At 39.1% G+C, this 24,800-nt stretch overlaps 2 protein-coding genes across 4 annotated transcripts in view; both read right to left on the bottom strand.

Annotated features, from left to right (window-relative positions):
- Nucleotides 1-24,800, bottom strand: part of rab3b (RAB3B, member RAS oncogene family) — a 346,193-nt gene that overhangs the window by 212,459 nt on the left and 108,934 nt on the right. The window lies entirely within an intron of this gene.
- The window catches only part of rabgap1l (RAB GTPase activating protein 1-like), a 109,844-nt gene that overhangs the window by 82,298 nt on the left and 2,746 nt on the right, over nt 1-24,800 (bottom strand). For all 3 annotated transcript variants that reach the window (XM_083559054.1, XM_083559055.1, XM_083559056.1), the window contains exons 2-12: nt 21,699-21,879; nt 21,413-21,593; nt 19,994-20,198; nt 18,495-18,666; nt 16,739-16,899; nt 15,977-16,087; nt 14,012-14,078; nt 12,380-12,482; nt 10,420-10,586; nt 7,982-8,108; nt 1,029-1,122 (exon numbers count right to left, since the gene is read on the bottom strand). In XM_083559054.1, coding sequence (XP_083415180.1) covers nt 1,029-1,122; nt 7,982-8,108; nt 10,420-10,586; nt 12,380-12,482; nt 14,012-14,078; nt 15,977-16,087; nt 16,739-16,899; nt 18,495-18,666; nt 19,994-20,198; nt 21,413-21,593; nt 21,699-21,836 — 1,526 coding nt within the window. In that variant the 5' untranslated portion in view covers nt 21,837-21,879. The remainder of the gene's footprint in view (nt 1-1,028; nt 1,123-7,981; nt 8,109-10,419; nt 10,587-12,379; nt 12,483-14,011; nt 14,079-15,976; nt 16,088-16,738; nt 16,900-18,494; nt 18,667-19,993; nt 20,199-21,412; nt 21,594-21,698; nt 21,880-24,800) is intronic.

Raw genomic sequence — 24,800 nt, 5'->3', positions numbered from 1 at the left:
GTGTGTATATACCCTCAATTTTGTTACGTTGCAGCCTGATAATACAATCGTTAAAATGAGAAAGTGAAAACAGAAATCTAAAAATGTACGTACATTTATTAAAAAATAATATAATAATAATAATAATAATCATCACATGCTGGTAAATATTTAGACCAATTACAGTCTTTTTGGGTGACAAATCCTCTCCAGCTGGGGCAGGTTAGATGGTGACCCTTTCTCCAGAGATGTTTAATAGGGTTCCACTCTAGGACATTCACAGAGTTGTCCCTAAGCTTGTTGTCTTTGCTGTGTGCTAAGGGTTGTTGTCATGTAGGAAGGTGAACTTTTGGTCCAGACTGAGGTCTTGAGTGCTATGGAACAGGTTTTTATTTAGGATATTTCTGTACTTTGCTCTATTTAGCATTTCTTGAACCCTGACCAGTTGCTCAGTCCCTGCAGCAAGCAAAAAATAAATACACCCCCACAGCATGCTTCCGTGGATGCTTCCACCAACATGCTTCACTGTTGACATGGTCTCGGAGGAGAAACATCTCAGCAACGATCAAGAGAAATGAGAGGCACTTGAGCATTTTTTTATTTTTTATTATGAGGTACTGAGTGCGAGTCAGTGTTGACAGGTGGAAAAAATCTATTTGAACAATGGCAATATCAGGCTGTAAAATAAAATATAAAATATGTGAAGAGGGTCTGAATACTTTCTGATTGCACTGTACCATAAATCATGGAGGCATCTGATTGGCCCTAACTTGATTCTGCAGCAGGACAATGACCCCAAACATACAGCTAATGTCATTAAGAACGATCTTTAGTATAGAGAAGATCAAAGAGTCCTGGAAGAAATAGTCCCCCACAGAGTCCTGATCTCAAAATTAAAGACTTTGTCTAGGATTTGAAAAAGAGAGTTCTCAAAGATGCTTGGAACAACCCATCTGGCGAATTCCTTCAAAATTTTTACCTAGAAGGGCAAGTGCACCGAGAACAGGGTTTCTCTATAAGATCGGTTTGTGTAATGTTTGTTGCCTCACCATCGGTAGAGGATACCACCCCAAGACTCCAGAATTTTCTCAGGACAGTCTTTAGACACATCTCCAGTGCCACTGGAGATCTCGCTGTCGCTGTCTGTAAAAGAAGAATGAAATCAAAGATGAGTATTGAGAGAGCTTTTTTTTTTGGGGGGGGGGGGGGGGGGGTGAAGTGGTTAGGCTTCGTATCAAAGCTCATTTTACCATTTAAGGTATTACATTTTACATATTACATTTGTCCTGTAATACACCAGTGCACCTTCTTATTCGCTCCCCTTGAGGCTAGAGAGGTAATGTGGCCGTCTTGGCCACAAATTGTGGGTGAGTGTGGGAGAAAAAGAGTGAGAGAGAGTGAGAGTGTGTGTGTAGGGGGGCTCTGCTGAAAGGCAGGAGTGATGAGTAAGCTTCACAGCTCAGGGCTGAGAAGCACTCAGTTTTTATGCATGCAGTCCTTGGGTTCAAAGCTTCTGAGTGCACATGTGCAAACGAGAGGAAGGAGAATACGGATTGACTCGGCTCTCAAACTGTTACATACAACTGAGATGAGACTCAATGAGACGATCACACAACCTTCCTGTAACAGCATAGCGGATTTGCTTAGTTTCAGATCATTTATATCTATTTTACCGTGCCTTCAGTTCAATATTGTGTTGTCACAAAGCAGCTACACAGAAAAACATGCACTGTATTGAGAACAGTTTTGTGACACCCGAATTTTTCCAGCCAATTTTGGTTCTTAACCAAAACGTTGCCACAAAGTTGTAGGCATGAAGATGCTGCAGCTCTATAAAAATATGCTTTACATCGGTTGCAATGGAAGATCCCGATCGGCCTGCTAAAAAGCTCATGGCTGAATGAGCACAAATTGACACCATCACGCTCTCACATCTAGTGGAACATCTTCCTATAAGAGTGGAGATTATTATAACGGCAATTAGGAACATGACGTGGAATAAGATGTTCAAAAACACGTAGATTTTTTAGTCAGATGTGCGCAAATCTTTACATACACACACTGAACAGGCATAACATTATAACAATATAACAGGTGAAGTGAATAACACTGTCTTTATCGTGGCATCTGACAAATTGTGACGTCTAGACGACTGGGTCAGAGCATCTACAAAACGGCAGCTCTTGTGGGATGTGTCTACAGTGGTCAGTATCTATTAAAAGTGCTCCAAGAAAGGAACAGTGGTGAACACAATATTAGGCAGGTGGTCATAATGTTAAGGCTGATCGGTGTATAACCTCAAGCTGAAAACGCTTTTCTGGATAGAGTGAAAGCACAAGAAAGGAAACGCTGAGTGCCAGCAGTGTAGCAGCTTTTGGTGATAAATGAAGTGTCTGAAGCCTAATGTTCGCAAGGGTCATTATAATCCCAGCAGCACCCTTGGTGCCTTGACATCCCCTTTCTCACAGTCTGCATGACAAGTTGTGTTAAATCCATACTACAGACATGTTTTATGCTTGCAGTTTGCTGATGGAATCAAACAGTCTTTGAGGGGAATAGAGATGTGCAGGGAAAAAGAAAAAAAAAAAGTCTACCATGGCAGTCATATTATAAAATGGTCCTGAGGATCTGAAACTCTTGATTCTTTTGGGTAGACAGGGAATTTGCGCCAACATTGGTGCGACACCTTTGACCACTACTGATCTGAAACTACAAGAAACCTTGCCGTTTTTAAATATTTTTAAATGTAAGAGTAGTAATGCACCTCTGATTGCATCCTCATGACTCTTTTCATAAAAGGTACAAATGTAAGGATTTTCTCTTAGATGTAATGTAGACGTAAACTTCAAATTGCCTGACAACAAAGGAGCCTTAATAATGAACTTTAAAGGTGCATAGCTCTGCTCTGGTGCAATCTTAGAACTTGTCCAACAGACCAGGACTTTGCTTTCAATCAGAGCTGGATTTATTAAATGCAATGATAAATTTACGAATCAGAAGGTCTGGATTAGTATGTTCTACCCGAAAGACATGTACAGTAGATTACATTTCTATTAACTGGTCAGTAGACGTAGGTTGCAGCAGAACACAAACTGGGAGTTGGTTATCGGAAATGTCTAAAACTAACAACAAAATATAGGATGAAGGACCACCTTTCAGGAGCAACAAGTCATGATTTTCCACATCAGCTTATATATAGATATATATAGATATATATTATAATATATCTATATTTCATTAATTAATAATAATTCATATATTATCACTGATTGGAAAGAGTTGTCACTATTGAGTCCAGAGCTGAAAGAATGGATGTGTAGGTCCTACATCAATGACCTGACCTTTTAAAAACACAAGCTATAATACATCGTGGTTTTAAAAAGTTTCGAGACTAATGCTATTCTGTTATTCTGACCAGTGCGTTACCGTAGACAGCAAGTTAGAACAAAGAGCGAACGTAGAATTCTGCGTGAAACTGAGCAAATCTGGCACAGAGACGTTTGACACGACATACGGCCATACGGCTGCAACATCACTGGAAGACGACGAGAGATCAGGAAGACCTTCAACGATCTTAGATTACCTTAGATAACTACAGACTACTACAAACCTAAAAGAAGAACGGTTTCAGATCAGAGGATGTAAAAAATGCTTTTTGATGCCTTCTTAATCAGCAGTCTTAAGATTCTTCAACATGACCTAATAAACTTGGGTACAATGTGTATGTAGACTGTACGACAATGACGCCTATTGTATGCACGTAACTATATTAACCCGGCTATTGACTCTCGCAACTTCATTAGGGCAGGAATTTCCACTGGAGTTTAGTGATTTCCGCGTGATGTCACGTAGCATCAATATAGTAACACAGTGTGCGACCTTTCCCCAATGTTGAGCGTTTCGATTTTTGCAATTCCTTAACCAAGTTCATTGACACACCGAACATCTGGACTGAGGTTCTTGTGATGCGCATAAGAAAATTAGGGTGGGGGAGGGGGAGGAAGAGCAAGCAGAGAGAAAGAAAACACAAGGCGAGATGGACGTGGAGATAGGAGGTCTTTAAGTGCCTGCTATGTCCTAAGGTGACACAGCAGCTTAAGTTTTCTCTTCCAGCACCCTCATACACACAAAAAAAAGAAACAAAAGCTACGCGCATGCACAGTGGCCTAAAAACTGTACCGCCAGATTACTAAATTAAGTTATTATATAATAAACTCTCATCGTAAGATCAGCATTCGCACTGATACAAATCCTAAACATAATTAAATGTGGAGGGAAGTTAAAATAAAAAAAAATAAAAAAACACAGCAATGAGGTTTCATAAAGGATCAAACTTTGCAGTGAGCAATACCAGACAAATAAAATGACTCATCTTTTTAAAGGCCTTGGTAACATGATCTATGTTGCAGGGTTGCTGAGGGGAAAAATAAATGAAAAAAAATGCAATGCTTCGGTGATGGAAACCAAACCTTTCTCACAATGCCCTTGACACAGGATGCTCAGGATAACATTGTTCTGCTTCATCATCATATCAAAAGAGACCCTTATGACCAGAGACCCTTATTTACGCTTTCTATAAAAGGGACTTTTTCTTCCTATGGGACTCTGCAGACACACCCAGTAAGACACTCTTTGACCTTAATGTTCATGTAAACAAAAGATCCAAACACGGGAGGTCAAGCATTCCCATTCATCAGCAGCAAGTGAAAATGTTTTTGCCCTCGCTTTTTAATTAAGTTTTTAATTAAAAAGGAACGGAGAAAAACAAACGTATCACATTACACACTAATACATTTCCAATACCCTTTAGATAAACAACTATTATTTGGGCAGGATCCAAGATGCTGACTGAACATCTGCATCAGATATCCAGAGCTGCCGAGACCAGTTTTGTGCAGGTTAGGCATACACAGCTTTACATCACCATGTCCACTGTCCAACCAGAGTCTACTTTAATCAAACATTGACACTGGTAAGGTACAGATCAGCGATGTATGCATAGTGACTACTGCTGTTGTGTCTTGGGGGCGTGTGCTGTTATTTCTTTATAAAGAACTATAGAGAAACTCTAGCAGTCATTGAAGACTAGAGCAGGGGGCAGATGTTTCTCTTATAAAGCCCCATAGTTATGGAACAGCCTTCCAATCAGTGTTGGATCTTAGTGTTAAAGTCAAGGCTGAATACATACTTATTTAGTCAAGTCTTTTAATTGTTAGGTTTTTCTTAGGTAAAGGAGCCGATCTGGAAGGATCATTGATATAAGAGTGTTTTGATGAACTGGGATATTTGTATGCTGTCATCCCCTCACGTGTTCACTCAGGTTTGTTGACGGTGGTGTGGTGGGTCGTCTCTTATCCCAGAGATCCCTCATGTCTGCGTTACCTTCTGGCTCTCCCTTTTAGTTATGCTGCCATAGAGAGTCTTGCCAGAATCCCCAACTGCAGTGTCCTTAACTTTTATACAACAATAATGATACTTAATAATCCCTCACTCACACACTCACACACTCACACACTCACACACACCCGCCTGCCTCTGGATGGTGTTCCCTTCGATTGGAAGCCACTGTGCAGGTGGGGATGATTTCACATCTACTGCATGGGGATCGATCAAATTATAACTAACAGGAGCTTTAAGGATGGATTCGGACCGTACTTCATGTCAACCGTCTGCTACACTAATTCAGGACTACAGTTTGCATTTGATCATCACTGCACCTCAACATCTTTTATCTATAATACATCGACATTTAGTGGCACCCAGATGAGGATGGGTTCCCTTCTAGAGTCTTGTTTTCTCTCAAGGTTTCTTCCTGATGCCATCCTAGGGAGGTTATACTTCTCACAGTCGCCACCGGCTCACTCATTAGGGACACACTTACACTTAGAAAGAACAAATCACTCATTCTTTTTTACCACATTATCTGTGTAAAGCTGCTTTCAGACAATGTTCATTGCTAAAAGCGCTATAGAAATAAAAATGAATTGAATAAAACAACTGTAACCATAGTAACCACAGTTCCAGTTTTAATCAGATTGGGGCAGCTATTGTGAAAGTTCCTTTCTGAGCTAAAAGAGGAATTCTGCATGTGCTTTTAATTTGTGATTTTGATAAATGGCCAGAGGCACAAGATATATGATTATATGATGTATGATAATATGAGGAATTTAAGAAGAAGGTTATAATAACCTTCACTTTTTCGAGAAAACATCCCACTTGATTTAAGAGTGTGGAGATTTAGTCACTCAGGTGTTAGTAAAAGTCAGTTACCAATGTAGGTGAGGAGTCCTGGGGTGCAGTCAGCCTTCCCATTCATCCTGTTCAGTAGGGTTTGAGATCAGAGCTCTATAGCAGGAGATCTTCCACTCCAAATCCAGAGTAAAGCATACCTTCATGGAGCTGGCTTTGTGCACAGGTGTTCCAATACTTTTGTCCGTATGCGCATGGTGAGTCGTATCCAACTTGAAAAATCTGAAATTCTAGTGAAAGCATTGGTCCTTGTTGCACAGTTTCCTCTTACTTTGTTGCTTACTGGTGTGACTTGCTGACATTTCATTGGCTCACCATTGCTATGGAAACTACCACATGTTCGGCACCGATAGTTGATTGCCGGAGCTATCAGCAAAAATCCATACCAATAGTTTTTCTGGGTTGCGTCTGTGGCTGGAGTGTCATTATACAGTTACAGCTGACATCAGATGCTGTTAAGTCTTTTTATTCATTTTAGATTTTGTTGCTTTTTGTTTCAGTTTTCATGTCTTATTTTCCTCAATATTTATTTATATAATTAATATAAATAATGGAATGGAGACGGATGATCCGCTGTGGCGACCCCTAACGGGAGAAGCCGAAAAAAGAAGAATATATTCATATTCATTTCATTTAACTCATTTTTCATGATTCAGTAGTTTTATTTTTTTGTAAAAAAAAAGTTCAGTTCTATTTTTACATAGAATTGTTTCTTTTATTCTATTTTAAAAACAATTGGTTGATTACCCAGCTATCAATAAAAAATCGGTCAACCACTACTATTTTGTCAAATGACAATGAGATACTTTAGACTTCTTACTTTTTGAAACTTTGTTATTGCATCGTTACAAAATGTGTATTCCTGCCAAACTACAAAAGGTATGCACACGCAGAAATGTGACGAGCTAATCAACTGGCAACCTTTATGGAACGTATAAGAAGATATTCAAATGTTAGAACAATTTACTCAATATTATTCTACATTTCACCCATTATCTGAGCAGTAACACTCTTATCTGGAAATCTGAGTACCATGGGAACCACATGGGGAAAAGAAAAAATAAAATAAAATAAAAAGACATTTCCAGGAGCTCGAAGCCACTGACTAAATTAACACTTCGTTTGCAGTTGCCAAAACATGAGGGAGAAAGTGCAGAGGGAGCAAATGTGCTTGACTGGATATCAGTGCCATTCTGTGTCTAGAGAGATAGAGAAAAATCTAGACTGATGGTCTCACTCATCAGCTAGGCTACGCTGCCAGGGGAAAGTGGAAAGAAAAAAAACGTTTCTTTTTTTTTCCTTTGCCTCCTCACATGTTCTCAGAAGGCAATCTAAATAAGCCCAGAGACATGGTCATTTTTCTTGTAAATTGAACACCACAGAGCTTCACAGGATCAGCGAAAGGGGGTACATTCTTCAATCAGCTTGCATGCGGGCATGCAATTACTTATCATAGTGTGTGTGTGTGTGTGTGTGTGTGTGTGTGTGTGTGTGTGTGTGTGTGTGTGTGTGTGTGTGTGTGTGTGTGTGTGTGTGTGTAAGTGAGAGAGAGCGAGAGAGAGAAAGCGAGAGAGAGGGAAAGAAAGAATGTATGGAGCTATGGACTGTTTTATAACTAATAGAAAGGGTACGTTAGAATACAGACAGACAGACAGACAGACAGACAGACAGACAGACAGACAGACAGACAGGAAAAGGCGTAATAGAAATGTTACAGATGTATAATTTTTTATTATTCGTGTCCTTCTCTCACCTTCCTCCGGCTCCTCCTCCTCAGTTGGAGACTGCAAGCGGCCTTGAGATCCTCCGGCTCGCTCCGATTCCCTCTGAAGACTCACGACTTCGTATATGGCGTCTCCTTGGCTGCCCTTCGTCAAGCCCTACGCACAAAACACTCGGTAAATGTGCATGTTCCACTGCATGTGGACGCAGAGAAAACATGGAAATCCTCCTCCCTCCATCTCCCCCTGGCAATAAAGACAGAAGGGATTCGTTTTCTAATTCTATGTTTTTTTTAATGATCCAAAGCCTGAAACATGTCAAATAAATAAAACATTTTAAAGGCTTAAGTCTGATGCGTTTACGTGAATTAAAAGCACTAGCAACATCAACATCAACGAGTGAACAAACAAAGCAAGCAAGCGCTGGATATAATAATTATAATAATGATGCAAATCAGATATGATACTTACACATGCTTTTAGTAGTAGCTTTTAGTTTCACAGCAGGAAATTATCCCTTCTGGGGCACCAATTTCAGGAATGTACATCAACACACAGTCTATGCAAACTAACGTTTATAAGTATACCAATTATGTCAGAGCTACTCATATTTAATTTAAATGAGCTCAGTGTAACCCTGAAATCTTTTTGAAAGTTGAGAAGGATGAGGCACAACACGAACTGGGGGGGGGGGGGGGGGGGGGAAATCAATTATTGAGAGACATTAGTCAGGCTACATGGCACCAACAGGGGTAAATGTTTTGAGCAGTTATAACTAGGGTTGCAAAGAGGTGGAAAATTTAGTGTCAATTTCTGAAAACTTCCCATGGGGAATTTTTTTGGAAATATTCCAAGTTGGAAACTTACCAGGACCTTATAGGAATTAATTAAAGATTTGGGGAAATTCATATAAACATTATGTTTGGTCATAAGCTGACATGCATAAAAACGAACACAGTTCACAACAGCTTACACACTGCACAAGGAAGTTTAAAAGAAATCTATATGATATTTCTTATGTCATTTATGTGATGTTACACTTTATGTAAATATTTCGCACTATTGACACCATTTTGTGTGCAGGATTTGAGAAATGATGTGTGTTATGTGATGGAGGAAATGCACAGTGCATGTAGGAGGTGTGGACTCAGTAACCCTGCAGTAAGTGTGCTGTGTGCATGTGACTGATAAATGTGCAGGGTAGAAATTCAAATGAAATTGCATTCATTCTGGTTGTTCGAACCCGAATTATCCGGCAAGATCTTTTTTATTAAATCACATTTATTCTCCCTGTTATAGACCAAAGTGCAATTTTATATAATTTTAAATATAATTACGTGTACGGGAGGAAATTAAAAGGAGCAGCCAGTGAGCCGGGGTTGGGGGAAGTCTCTGAGTGGCCACTCCTGGGAAACATGTACGTTAATGGGGTTCACAGAGAGCCAGGTGTAATCAGAGCGGCAGATTATGTGCAATTTATTGGTTCGTTAGGGGTTGTCTTTCGAGCACTTCTTTCATCAAGTCTCTGGAAGGAAAAAAAGCTTACATCCCCGCCGATGCACCGATATGCTCTGAAATAGAAGCCGATCAGTTGTAACTGCTGAGCGGAAAATGCGCTTCGGGCGCAAGACAACATTTACAGCAAATAATTACTTTGGAATTTCTTTGCACATGCTGAAAGGCAGCAGCAAGTAAATTGTAATTATAAAAAAAATAAAAGAAGAAGAGGGCGGGGCTGGGTACCGTGCTCATGCCATAATATTATCTTTTAATTACAGCCTATGCATTCTTCCAATCAGCATTAAAATAACTATGGAGGCAATCAGCAGGACATGCAGGCAGAAAACCCTAATTACTTCAGCAGGATAATGAGAGCCAGGCCTCTCATTAAGTTGCTTAATACAAAGCTTTCATTTGATACTTCGCAGCTTTCCAGTAGTTGAGGAAGTGCTCTTGATTGCCCCCCTACCGAAACACCAAAGGTTCCCAGCACAATGTAGGTTGTATCTGCATAACCGTAATAAGGTATTCGTAGAGGGGTTCAATTAATTATAATTATTACCCAATAATTAGACCTTCTGAGCTATTTCAATATTTGCAGACTTACTGAATTGTCTAAACAAATTTTTAAAACCAATGACAATGGTAAAATGGGATGACATGCTCTCGCTGCTGTTAATCACAACACTAGCCAGTCATCAGAGGGTTTGTGTATGCAGAAGAGGGCAAACAGCACTTTCCTTTAGGTGTGTTACGATGTTGCAGCATGAGCAACAATTTTAAAGGATGGAAATTTTGGCTTCATGTGTCCTATATAAAGGAAGTTCGCCTCACCCTCCCTTACTGGTATTTGTCATGTGATTGGGAATTAGCTTGTAGCTGTGAAGTGTTCAGACCAAATTAGATAGAATCTTATTTAAAGGAAATGATGTCACGTATATAACAGAGTGCAGCTGTTGAAGTGGTGTACCGGTTTGAGCTGCAGGTAGAAGGTCTCAGAGAAAGCTTTTCGGCTGAAGTACCAAAACCGCTCATTGGATGGATAAACTCGGGCCAATGCCTCCAGCCGGAATCGAACAGGCTCCACCACCTCAGTCACTACCAGGTCCACAGCCACAGTCACATACACCTGTTTATCTGGCAAAAAAAATATGCAAAAAGGTTAACAGGGCAGCAGCTTGTATACAGAAAAAAAAAAAAAACATAGAAAGCGTGTTTGTATTAGAGCTGTTGCCATCGATTATTTTAGTAATCGAGTATTCTACCAATTATTCCAACGATTAATCTAATAATCAAATAAGTGGTTTTTCCTTATTCAATACTTTAGAGAAATCAAAGTCCTTGTTTCAGTAAAGACTTCGATAAGGAGGCAATTTAAGAATGAGGTACCAAAAAACAGCAAATCTGTCTAAAGATGTCATAGTTCTTGCTACGTAAGTGTGATTTCCTCACACAATAAATGATGTGCTGATTAAAACTGCTCGCTGTGACGAAAAGGCCTCATCAATTCGGTTTGTAATCAAACGTGTGATAATCCTGAGCTGGAATAAAACATTAAATGTTTCCCCTGTCATCCAAGGTTTCCAAACATGAAAAGATATATTGACTGGGGCATTCAGTAACTTCATATACTTGATTACCTGTGCAATGGTTAATAAGAACAAAATATACCTGATATATAAGGCCACAAATAATCTATAATTAAGGCATATACAAAGCAGCTGAGCAAAAGGTCAGAAGGACACATGCACTCTCCAGGGTTTAGTTTAAAAATAAATAAATTCATATACTATGCATTCTCATTACTCAAACCTATGTTACAAATAACTGAAGTTAAAGAATAACACAGTTTAAAACAAACAATTAAATACAAAAGATTTTAAATGCAATTAAATGAGGTCAAAATAAATTCCAAATACAATCAAGTCAGGTTTATGACTTAATAATAATAATAATGATAATAATAATAAAGTGAACCATATCAAAACCCTGGCAGAGAAGAGCATTTACGTAAACAGCGTGGATTCTCAATGTCCCCACTTTCTGACAGAACGGCCCAAAAACCTGATGAAAATATAATACTTTCTGTAATACCTTCACACTGGACATAATTTGCAGTCGAGTAAATATAGTATAATGCTATAAGCCTGAAAATGCGTCATCCTTATAGGGCAGGGGCCAACAGTCTCCATTTGGTCCCCATTAAAATGATCAGCAGTGGTGGACGAAGCACACAAACCATTTAGTTGAGTTAAAGTATTCTATTCTATATTCTATTAATAGAATGATATCAATGAGTCAAAGACTGATTAATATCAATAACAATTATCATGAGCCCAAAACCTTCTTGAACCTGAGCTGTATGTTGGTGATATGTTGATACACCAAGCGCCAAAACAAGTTTGAAACACAGCTTGCGCTCGACCCTGATTGTTGACTCGCTGCGTGTTTGACCGGTTACAATTTTATCCTCATAAATAAAAAATTAAAAAGGGACGACTGATTTTGCCAAATGTAGTGAAACGCAAGATATTTGACTTTGAAACCAAATAAAAAAAATACTCCAGTAAAGTACAGATACAAGGAAAAGCTCCTGATGTACAGTAACGAAATACATTTACTTCCTAACTGCCCAACACTGATGATCAGCATGGACTAAAAAAAGAGGACAGACTTTCATTTCATTTCATTTTTCCTTCCTCTCCTTTGAGCCTGCATCTTTTGAAAGCTTAACGGTAGAATTTCAATTAGTTGCCACTGAACTAAATGGTTAAAAGTCGGACTGTGTGGTATATAAATATAAATAAGCTGCATGCACACAGGCTCGAGCACCTGCACTGTTCAGGCATGATGTAGGAAAATCTATATAGTGATGAGAAACGGACTGTGCCCATTATATCATTACACATGATGTATAAGCAGCATCTTACCTTTTGCCGTTTCCTCATTGAGGGCTTGAAACACAGAGTTGTTAGGGTTCCATATGCCAGTTATCACGTAAGCCTTTCCATCTGCGCTCTTCCCCATCACCTCCTACATACAATAAGAACCATGGGCTTTATATTAACTATGCCAAGCTTAGCATTAAAACCTAACTGTAGGTGTCATTAGCTTTCACAAATTTAGGCCAAACGTCTTTATTTTGAGGTGGGTTTTTTTATTATATCACAAAAACAACAAATATATACACAAATGTCAAATATTTGTCCATTTGCTGTGTCATTATATGACTTCATGATGCAGAATTTCATTATTAATGGGGTTCATTTAGACCGCATTTAACAATGTGCTGTTTTCTGGCACAAGAATGATTCAGAGGATGTCTATTCTTGATAACATTGAGAAGCAGTTCACCATACAGTGTTCAGGATAGGAACGATCTTGAGTCACAAGAATATAATATAGAACCGCACTATATTAACAAAAGTTTGTGGACAACTGGCTATAAGATTGGTCTGTTCTTTTTGAACCTCACATTTCACATCCTGTTTGTTCTTATAATAAAAAGATTCGTTCAACCGCAAGTTTTTTTTTCAGTAAAGTCAGGTACTGATGTAGGGTGAGATGAGGAGGTGCAGTCAGTGCTCACATTCATCTCAATGGTGTTTAATAGGGTTCAGTATAGGGTTCTGTAGCAAGAGAAAAATCTTCCATTCTAACCAGTGTAAAGCAGATATTCATGGAGCTGGCTTTGTGCACGGGGCATTGTCGTGCTCGAACTGGTTTGGGTTCAAGTGAAGAGAAAATTTCATGCTAGCACATCCAAAGACATCTTGTATAACTGCCTCCATATTTGTTGTAACAGATTGTGGAAGAACCACATATTGGTGGAAAAAATCTTTGTCAAACTACTGTGGTAAAAAAGGAAACAAAACAGTGGCATATGATGATTGTTTTTCTATATCATGCCCTCTCTTGCTTTATTCCTTTTTTTTTTATATTTCAAAATATTAAATTATGCATAATTATGCCATTGGACAGAAGCAGATGTCTCGTGTTGTAACGTGTGTGGTCTATTTTAATAATTTTTCTACCTTTTTTCTTTAAATCTTGCATTATTTTGGTGTATTCAATATTCAGCTCAGTCCTTTTTAAACCACACCCGTTTTATATATCGAAAATATCAAGTTCGATATACACAGAGATACACAGTCGTGCAAAAATCTAAATCCTTTTCTTCAGACTATTAAACCAAACCACAGCTGATTAAACGACACGTCTGATAGTTTCAGCGCTCGATACTCTTGCCTCCTGCACAGAACTTGCTTGAGGCGATTTGTACAAATATGTTTCTAATGAATAATAAAATGTCTGGGTCTTTAAATAGTAGACGTGGCATTGGCATTGCTATTTAAAAAATGTTGCAGGAGAAACGACGAGGCAGTCAGGATTCAAACCCGGTCTCGAGACACAGCTCAAGTTAAAATCACTTACGGGTAAACAAAAAACTGAAAAGCTGCGCTAATAAGCCCGTATGGGGTTTATAGAACTGCTCCTGAGACATAAAAGTGCAAGATATTACTTTTAAACCACTTAAAGAGAGATGCGGGGAGTTTTCTCACCATGTCTAATAGGTGCATGTCGTTATTCTGAACCTTCTGCCCAGGACTGAGCAACATCCCGAAACATCTAAAATGGTAACACAAAGAAAAATGTCTGTTAATAATAGAAACTATAGAAGATTCTTAATATTTATAGAAAGACAAAAAAAATTATAGAGAGAAAACAAGAGCAAAGAGCTTTAATACACATTGGCATTAATTCTACAAATATCTTTTTTCTAACTGTACTAGAAAAATATACACATGATCTCTCTAGATAAAGGGACAAGTGGAGGCTAATGCCAGTAAAATAAGTAAACATCCCCACAGCATTAAAACTCTGGGCTTTTCATTGTCTACATGTGAAAAACGGGTTTGTGCTGTAGGTTTTATCGGTTGAAAGAAAAAGCTGCTGCTGTGACTTGAGTGCCACCAGGTGCCTGATAAAGAAATCGCACTGTACGAGAGAAAAACTAAAATCTAATTTACTAAGAAAGAAAGAAAGAAAGAAAGAAAGAAAGAAAGAAAGAACAAGAGAACAGAGGAAAAAAAAGGAAAGACAGACAGAAAGAGACAGACAAACAAACAAAAAGAAGACAGACAGACAGACAGACAGACAGACAGAAAGAGACAGAAAAAGAGACAGACAGAGACAGACAGAGACAGACAGAGACAGACAGAGACAGACAGAAAGAAGCGACAGACAAACAAAAAGAAAGGACAGACAGACAGAAAGAAAGATGATATATATATTCCTCTCTTTCCTTTTTCTTTCTTTTTTTTTTCTTTCACTTGATTGCATGTGTATTTGTCTGTTGTGTGCATGCTCTTCACAGATCAAAGGCTTTAGCTTTGATTACTGCATACATTTGCCGTGGCATCGTTTTGATGAGCTTCTGCAATGTCATGCCATTATTCCCGTCCAGAGTTGGCTGTAATTTTTCACCAAGATCTTATATTGATGATGGGAAAGTCGGACCGCTGTGCAAAGCCTTCTCCAGCACATCCCAAAGATTCTCAATGGGGTTAAGGTCTGTCCAATCCATGTGTGAAAATAATCTCATGCTCCCTGAACCACTCTTTCACAATTTGAGCCTGATGAATCCTGGCATTGTCATCTAGGAATCTGCCCGTGCCATCAGGGGGAAAAAAATCCATTGATGGAGTAACCTGTTCATTCAGTATATGTAGGTAGTCAGCTGACCTCATTCTTAGGGCACATAACGTTGCTAAACCGAGACCTGACCGACTGCAGCAACCCCAGATCATAGCACCGCCCCCACATGTTAGTACGTTAGGCGTGCATCAGTTCAAACGCCTCTCTTCTTACCCTGATGCGCCCATCACTCTGTAACAGGGTAAATCTGGACTCATCAGACAACATGACCTTCTTCCATTGCTCCAAAGTCCAATCTTTATGTTCCCTAGCAATTTGAAGCCTTTTCTGATTAGCTTCACTAATAAGTGTTTTTTCTTAACCCAATTTAGTAGTTACAGTGATCTCCTTAGATTTTTTTCTTTACTTGATGCATACCAATAATTTGACACAGATTAATATCTTTTACATGACCACAGGATGTGTCCTCCGACATTGTTGTTTAAGAAATTAACAGGTACTCACTGCATCTGTTAGGGTTAAATAACTTGTTGCCAGCTGAAACAATCATCCATTCAGTAATTATATATATATATATATATATATATATATATATATATATATATATATCACACACACACACACACACACACACACACACACACACACACACACACACACACACACACACACACACACACACACACACGATACATTTGTCTTAATTTTTTGCTTCAGCTATACTGCATGCAAACAATTATGCGGATAGAATACACACGGAAAAAGGAAAAGAGAAAGAGTATGTGCGAGAAGCGTGTTTTCCAGACCTGCACGTCACCGCACTGCGTTTATGTAAACACTGATGGTTGAGTGCATGCGTGTCGTCTCACCTCTCTATTTCCAGTTCTTTGTTGGAGATCTGCTGCACCGTAACCACCACCTTCTTCTGCACACCCTGCCGCAGCTTGAAGTAGTATTTATCTCTGTCCTTAGGAACAGGGCTACAGGAGAAAGAGAAACCAGGCAATAGATATTTAGCATGTAAAAGTACTTGAATTAACAGACAGACACACTCAGATTGGCCACTGGGTGGTGGTGTTCATGAATTAATTTCTTTCCTGAACATTTACAGTAAAGGGTTGTTTTCCTACAAATTTATTGTCTATGCCATTAAAATGTATCCTTTTGATCAATCAGCCACGCCCACCCCCAAATCTCTGATTATGAGATATATTTCTACATCTACCTTTTGCAATTCATTTTTAGGATTTTCCCAAGATTACAAAAAGACATGTTCAAAACAAGATTGTGCAAATGTTAGAGGTGGAATGAAGTATCTGAGGGACTGTTTGTCTGATTCAGCCGAAAAGAACGAGGAAACTGCCTGAAATATAATAACCAACACCTAGGACTAAGCTGGTAACACAATAGCAACCCCAAGAATAGGCAGTACATTCCCCAGGGTGTCTTCTTGGTTTTTTTATTTATTTATTTTTTATATTATTTTTTTTAAAAGCAAGAACTCTAACATGTACCTAAATATAAAAATGTCAACAATCAGGGCTTAAAAGCCATAAGATCTGGTAAGCAAACAATGAGGAAATTCTTTTAGAAATTATTCCTCACAAGGAGTGAAACATATCAGTTTTGACCTGAAGTTGCCTTTGCCGTCATCCTCCTGCACCTCCAGGGACACAGTGAAGGTAAAGATGTCGCTGTCGGGGGATTGAGGCAATGTCGCCTCGCGGTTCTCCGAGGTCACTCTGGATGAGCGCTTGAAGGCTGTGGAGAAGCTGTAGAGAATACGGCTCACCTGCACAAAACAACAAATACACAAGATTCTTTTCTTTGATCTCTGCATATCTATTGGCACCGGAGCATAAATTACTGACTAGCAAAATTCAATGATGATCAAATTCAAAATGTTCCAACTACAAGCTTTTCATTATAAGGCAGTGGTTCTCAAACTTTTTTCTGTCATTCCACTCTATAGAGGGAGATGGATTTTCAAGTCCCACCTGCCCTCCATCAGCCTAAAAAATTGGAAATCAAGTCTTTAAGTTTTAAAATGTATAATTGATTGAAATGTTTAGTTCTAATTCAATAACATCAAGTTAAAAAATAGAGAAAATAAAAGTGCAGTTGTGTTAAGTGCTATAACAGATGTTTTATTTTACTTGCATTGATGACCTAATTGGTGGTTGCTTTGAGAAAACCATAAATGAAAATTTATGTCTTTATTAATGTCTTTATTCACCACTAGAGGGTGCACCCCACATTTTAAGGACCAGAGTTAATAATAATAAAACCGTTTGGTATGCAATTATAAAGACAAACACCTTCTTGTTAAAGATTAGTTACTCTGGTGGCAGAGGGCATCATCAGGATTGACCTGCCCTCCTTCCAGAACCTGTACACCTCCTGTGATAGGAAACGACCTGGCAGAATCTTAAGACCCCGCAACGCAGCCTGATTAAAATAAGGACTGCCAGATTCCAAAATACCCTCGATAGACCTTCCTATATCTTTAGATTAGACTCGACTGTGCAGACTACATGTACAATAGCAGTATGCAGTAAGCTTCTAACCAGAAATGCAAAAAGCAATGCAAATTATATATATAAAAATAAAACAAACTTATTATGGGAGTGCAAAAGTACAATATACACTACATTGGCAAAAGTTTGCAGACACCTTTGTGACAAGTCTGGTATGTGCTGGTATATGCGTTCCACATTTAGCCACAATATGTGCCTAATTCCCTCCACTCTTCTGTGAAGATGTTCCACTAGATTGTGGAGAGTGCTAATAGACATGCGTGTCCATCAGCAGCAACGGTGAGGGTAAAGTCAGGTACTGATATAGCTGAGGTGAGGAGGCATGGTTGTGCAGTTAGTGTTTACATTCATCCCAAAGGTTTTCAGTAGGGTTGAGATCAGAACTCTATAGCAGGCCACTCACGATCTTCCTCTCCAAACCATATAAAGCAGATTTTTATGGAGCTGGCTTTGTGCACAGGGGCAATGCCATGCTGAAACAGGTTTTGGGTTTCCAAATTCAAATGAACGCAAAATTTTATCACACTGCATCCAAAGACGTCCTTTACAATTGTGTGCCTCCAGGTTTGTGGTAACAGTTTGAAGAACCACATATGGCAGGAAAGGTCAGGTGTCCCAATACTTTTGTCCATATAATGTATATTACAATAATACTGTATAAGGTGAAATGTGATGTATAGTATCAGTGAATGTCTGGAACACAGATGGAAAAACGGACCTGCTGTTCTAAATTGTTTTAATTTTTTTCCCTTTTAATAAAGTCTCACAATCACACTTTTTTTTAGCATAAGGATGTCCTGACTTTGGTTCGAGTGAGCATTGGTTCTAGCATGCAAGAAGGTTTACTCACAGCTTCTTTGATATGGCAGGAGAAAACATGAATCTGAAAGTCCTCTGAGCTGCGGTAGCTCTCAGTGAAGCAGAAGCAGTCACTCTCTAAGGAGTCTTTCCCTCGAGCACAGAACAGCACTTTATAGATGGGAAAGGAGGCAATCTCTGTGCCTGTGGCCTGGTCAACAATCCTGAAGAAAAGAAACGTACTCAATACACATAAATGACACTTGAAAGAGTGCGTAGTAGAGCTGCTGAAAGCCTACAGCTTTTCAGCGTGTGTGAGAATGTATTTGGTTTCAGACAGAAGTGTGTAAAATGATTGAAACAGGCAGGAACTTGTGAAAGAAACAATTCATAGTTGCGTCACAGTATTTTCACAACTCTTACTCTAGTTCTCATGCGTGTTCATTTTTAAACCTCTCCCACACACACATGTGGTGAAAGACGCACAGAAACCACATCACCCTGCTAGTTTTAACGTGGTTTGTAGTATCTTCCGAACAGACGAGGTGCATCTAGCATGTCCAACTTATAGCCACTTTTACACTATATCATATTTTATAGGATATGGAAATCAGGGACTTGGAATTCACACCGTTTCTTGTATCTTCGCACTCAACCTGGATAAAGAGCAAGAACGGGAATAAATATTCCTTCCTTCCGTTCCTTCCTTCCTTATGGTTGATTGTTGGGTCAAAAAGTTTAGACCTGAATAATATTAGTATACACCGAACAGCCATAACTTAATGACCATCGATCAGCAGAACATTATGACAACCTGCCGAATATTGTGTTGGTCCCCTTTTTTCTACCAAAACAGTCGTCAAACATCAACAGCATGAACAACGTCAGCAGTTTGAGCTACAGGAGCTCGTCTGTTGGATCGGACCACACGGATCAGCCTTTGATCCTCGGCCACCTGTGACCATGTCACTGGTTCATCACTGTTCCTTCTTTGGAGCACATTTGATAGATACTGACCACTGCAGAACAGGAACATCCCACAAGAGCTGCAGTTTTAAAGATGTTCTGACCCATTCGTCTAGACGTCACAATTGGTCTTAAATCCTTACGCTCGCCCATTTTTCCTGCTTCGAACACGTCAACTTTTAAGACAATTTGTTCACTTGTTGCCTAGTAAATAAATCCAACCACTAACAAGTGCCATGATGAAGAGATCATCAGTGTTCTTCACTTTACCGCTCATAATGTTATACCGCCTGATCGGTGTATATGAGGATGCCGGCCAGCCTATCAGTACCCAAGTCTGATATTAGATTACCAATATACCTTGTTATGAGTCTGATCAACGAATATGAACTCAAACAGCCAGAATATAACAATTTAGATCTGATCTTACATTAGAAGTCTGGTTTATACTATTCTTATTATATTTAATTTACAGGATATGAAGTATAGTCCGTTCTTCCCAATATGTCAGTAAAGTAGTCTCATATAAAATTACCAGCGTGTCACTGACATACGTCAGATGTACAGTGTATGCCTTGTACGTACCTCACACAGCCTTCAGGATTGTTGGGTACATGCAGGGTGATTGGAATAGGGCTGGGGCTCTCAGCTCTTAGTGTGGACATTGCTTTCTGAGCCTCGGCCTCACTCCGTGGAGCCTTCACCCATGTACAGCCTAGGTAGGAGAGCTTACTGAACTGCACACTCTCCTCCTCCACCACTGGACTCCCCACTGCCACCATGGATGCTTCTAGAATAACACGACACGGAGCATGTTGTAGATCTTATGTTGATTTTGGGAAAAATAAGGCATATTTAGTGCTGAATGTGTCTAGATCTTTAACATCTTTAAAATATCACCCTGACAATACGCATTTATCCACACCCCAAACTCCTAACCATTCCATACAGTACCACTACATACACATTTTTTATATTAAGTTATGATTATTTGGTCCTATGTATCATTTCTATTAGAGGTCTATCGATTCCTCGGTTTTGCCGATTAAACGGCACGAATAGCTTCTTGCTGGAACCCCTGGCTAATCGACAAAAATCCACACCAATAGTTTTTCCAGCTCCGGGGCCACTGTCATTACGAGGGCGGCCTCTAGAGGCGAATCACTGACACCACATGCTGTTTGTTTTTACACGTGAGACTGCGTGCTGCAAGGTGAGCACAATATTATATTTATTATTTCAAATGTATTATTAATTATAATTTTTTATATATAATTACATTTAAAATATATTCATATGTATTACATTTAAAACATTCTCAAGATTTTTACCCCCCCCCCCCCAAAAAAAAAAAAGAGCTCTGTTTCTATATTACAAAGAGTGTTTTTTTTCCCCCCAGTATCTATTCTAAAAACTTAAAAGACTGAGCAAAAGCAAGTACGATCCAACATAGCGATCAGTAAAATCCACTATCGGTCGACCTCTAATACCAATCATTAAAAACTTAGACATACGTGTTGACTGACATACAGTATGTGTTGTTTTGCCACCTATTGATGCCTTTCAAAAAAATAATAGTGGTCAGGAAATTTAAATGTGTCTGTAAAATCAATTAAAAACTTTTACAAACATGTCACATTGCTGCCATCTTTTATAAATACAGACCTGCTCACCACTAAGTGAAGGTTTTACACCAGACTGAACATTTCACACATTAGTTTTTCAAAGGAAGTGCAAAAAAAAATAATTTTGCAACAAAAATAGGAAAAAAGGAAGTGAGGGGTCAAAACCGACAGTTTCAGTCAGTCAACACTTTCAAAAGCAACAACAGGAACCAGTAACAATAGGAAGAGTCTCTTCCTGTGTAGTAAGAACTAAACCCTGCACAGATCACTCAGAAAGTTTCACTACCTTCTCTTGCCTTATGTGGTCAGAAGGCCTTCACCTGAAATGGAGAGCACATCTCCACATTTTTGTAAAAGGCTGTAAGAAACCGGAGCATACCATTAGGATTTTCACTGAGAGCCAGGCTCGGTGGTCTTTCCTGTGCTTTCGGTTCTGTGGTCATGCCAGTGGTCTCTCCGGTCTGCACTGGTGTAACTGATCTTGTCTCCTGTGTCTTCAAGTCATCGTCCAAAACCTCCTCCATTGCCCTCTCCAGCTGCTCACTTCCATTTAAAGACATCTAAGAGCATAAACAGGTCATTCCAATGCGAGTTATGGCCTCCTTCTATTCTACCATGACAGTTATAATTATATCCGGATAATCATAATGTGGGCCCATCATCACCTTGAGTTTGGGACGTCCTTCTGAGCTGGATGGCGAACCCTCAGCACCGTTCTGCACCAACACAAACTCCTCGCTGGTGACTGTGGACACTGATTCAGTGGAGCCGCTCACTTTACGCAGAGATGAGCGGTCATCCATGATAGCCAGGGACACTCCTCCTTTGCCCCCCTTCGCTACTGGCCTGCACAAAAACTTTCCTTTTTATTCAGATGCTAATGATACGCTAATCAGAACGAGTCGTGCCTCGATCAGCTTAACCATTATTGTGTGTTCATAAAAAAAAAGAAAAAAAAAAAGATATATTTATTATAGGCTTTTCTACACATATACATTAATACATACATTTGTTCGCTTTTAATTAATCTTTTAGTCGTTTTATAGACATTAATCTACAAATAAACACGAGACCTGAGCAATACGAGACAAATATCATAATATCACTGTACCTGAAAACATAATTTCATAATATGCAATATTTAAATAATGAAGTTATTTACAAACATATTGGCACTTTTGGCTATTTAATGACTACAAATATTTTAATTAAGCATTTTATTATTTATTTACCCTAATATAAACCCATGCCATGTTATGTTTTATGCTTTGATCTTATTATTTGTAATGACTCACTATATGAACAAGTTTGTGAACCTGACATAAGATTAGTAAGTGTTTTTTGAGAACCCCATTGCATATTTGGAAAATGTGTCTGGAAAAGTCAGGTGTCCCAATACTTCACTGAAGCTGCAAGGTTTGTGAGGATTTTGTTTTGTCGCTGTGGTTTGTAATCTAATAAAAAGAGAGTTGGTTGACACAGACAAGGAAGAGAAGAGATCTCTCATTGTAGATCTGTACTGAAAACTACTAACAGGCCACACTTTACTCCTAGACCCCAAAGGCTATTTACACATAAAGCATTTCATTGATCAGATTTATTCTGACTGGGGTTTATGAATTAACTGATTACATGTGCCCTATTCACAGCCATTAAAAATATCCATCCATGTCCAAACAACATGTAATTCTATTCAAAGTCGAGAGCATGCGAGGAGCGGCGTTGTTGACATAATGGCTTCTGTCTGCATATTAGCACTGTTTAATCACTGACTGGCACGCAGTAAACATTGAGACATCTTCCTTAAGCTACACTATTTGGACACCGTATTAGCACACAAATGGGTAATGTAATGGGTGTCATGAACTAGGAGACCCAAACCTGTTCCAGCAAGACAAAGCCAGCGCCATGAAGATATGCGTCACATGGGAAGGAGTGGAAGATCTGCTATAGAGCTCTGAGCTCAACCCTATTAAAACACCTCTAGGGTGAACTTAAAGGCTGACTGCACACCAGGCCTCCTCACCTTACCTACACCAGTACCTGACTTTACCAACACCCTTGCGGCTGAATGAACCTCCACAAATCTTCACAAGCACATTTCAAAATCTAGTGGAACATCTTCCTAGAAGTGTGGAGTAGCAAATGAAGACATTCTACATAATTTATTTTTAATAGGAATTTTTAAATAAAGGGGGAAAAAAGCAAGAAGATAAATGCATTACATGTCCATATAGCGCTTGTACATGCAGAAAATTTTTTTTTACATTTACTGTAACTATCGGTAACAGCCATTCAAATATGCATTATTTCTAATTTCCAAAGAATTATATTAGCATTAAAAAGGTCACAATTTAATACATGAAAAAAAAAATACCAAAAAAACGCTCCGAATCATGTTTATTTAATATGGGACTATGCACAAACAGTTAAAAGCTCCCTCTATTTTGTTCATCCTGATGCTGTTCCTGTTATGTGTAGCTGGTGTTTAGTGTCATTACCCAGACTTGCCTAATAATTACTTGGGTGGTTGTCCTGGAATCACTCGAGTCTTACATGTATTTATATATAAATAGCTTGAGAGAGCTTGAGACGCATCGAGTGTTAAATGATAGTGAAGCGGGGGAAAAAAATGCTGACATTACTAATATGACCAAACAGACTCGCGCCGAAGTACAGTTTACTTCACTGTTGCATGTTTTCTGCTGATTCTTATCTCACCATTTCCTGAGATAAACCAGTTGTGCAACGTCACACTGACACACAAAGACTCGTCCTGGTAATCAGACCTCGTTTTTCAAAACGCTGAAAACTATTCACACGTTTTTGTTTTAAAAAAAAAGAAAAAAAAAGAAGAAAAAAAAAAAAAGAAATGCTGATTACATAAAGAATCATTCACACAGAGATACATTTCACCAGCTTTTAGGACGCTGACTGGCGAGAAGGTCTCACGAGGCTGTGCGTTCTGCCACCGTGATGCCGAGAAGTGTATAGTCACCACCACCAGGCACTGTGCGAATGCAGGGATTTATTTAAGTGTGATCGCAGCCAGCTGTGTGTGAAAGACTCTACACAAAAGACAGCTTCTAAAAGGCAGTCATGTGCTCCAATCAGATTTGGTCAATTACAGCCTTTATAAACGGCCCAGAACTGAAAGAGGACACGAACACAGCAGTGCTTTGTGCCGAATAGGTCGCTTCATCATAATCACAGATCAATGCCCTGAAGTATTATGTTAGATCTACCACATACATGCACCGTGCTTCCTTCTTGTCCTGGTATTCAGTTTACTCCTTCTCTTCCTTGTCCGTGTCAACCAACTCTCATTTTATTAGCTTACACTACAAACCACAGGGGAAAAAAAACATCCATTCAAGCTGTGCAGCTTCGGTAACAACTGGACAAATGTATTGGGACACCTGACTTTTCCAGACATACACGATTTAAATTATCACAAAATTCAAGGTTCAAGTTCAAGAATAACTTGGATTCACTAGCAGGACATTTCCGCTTCACTTAAACCACGAGACCCAAATCTGAAAATGCATGATGATGCCCCTGTGCATAGTTTACATGGGATGGAGTGGAAGATCTTCTGATATGGAGCTCAGACATCAACACTATTGAACACCTTTGGGATAAACTTAAACGCTGACTGCACACCAGTCCTTCTCACATCACCTACACCAGTGCCTGACTTTACTAACACCCTTGCAACTAAATGAATCTTCACAAATCTCCACTAGCACACTCCAAAATCTAGTAGA

The sequence above is a fragment of the Silurus aristotelis genome (genome assembly GCF_946808225.1).
Source record: "Silurus aristotelis genome assembly, chromosome: 13".
NCBI lineage: Eukaryota > Metazoa > Chordata > Actinopteri > Siluriformes > Siluridae > Silurus > Silurus aristotelis.
This window is presented reverse-complemented; position numbering and strand designations above follow the sequence as displayed.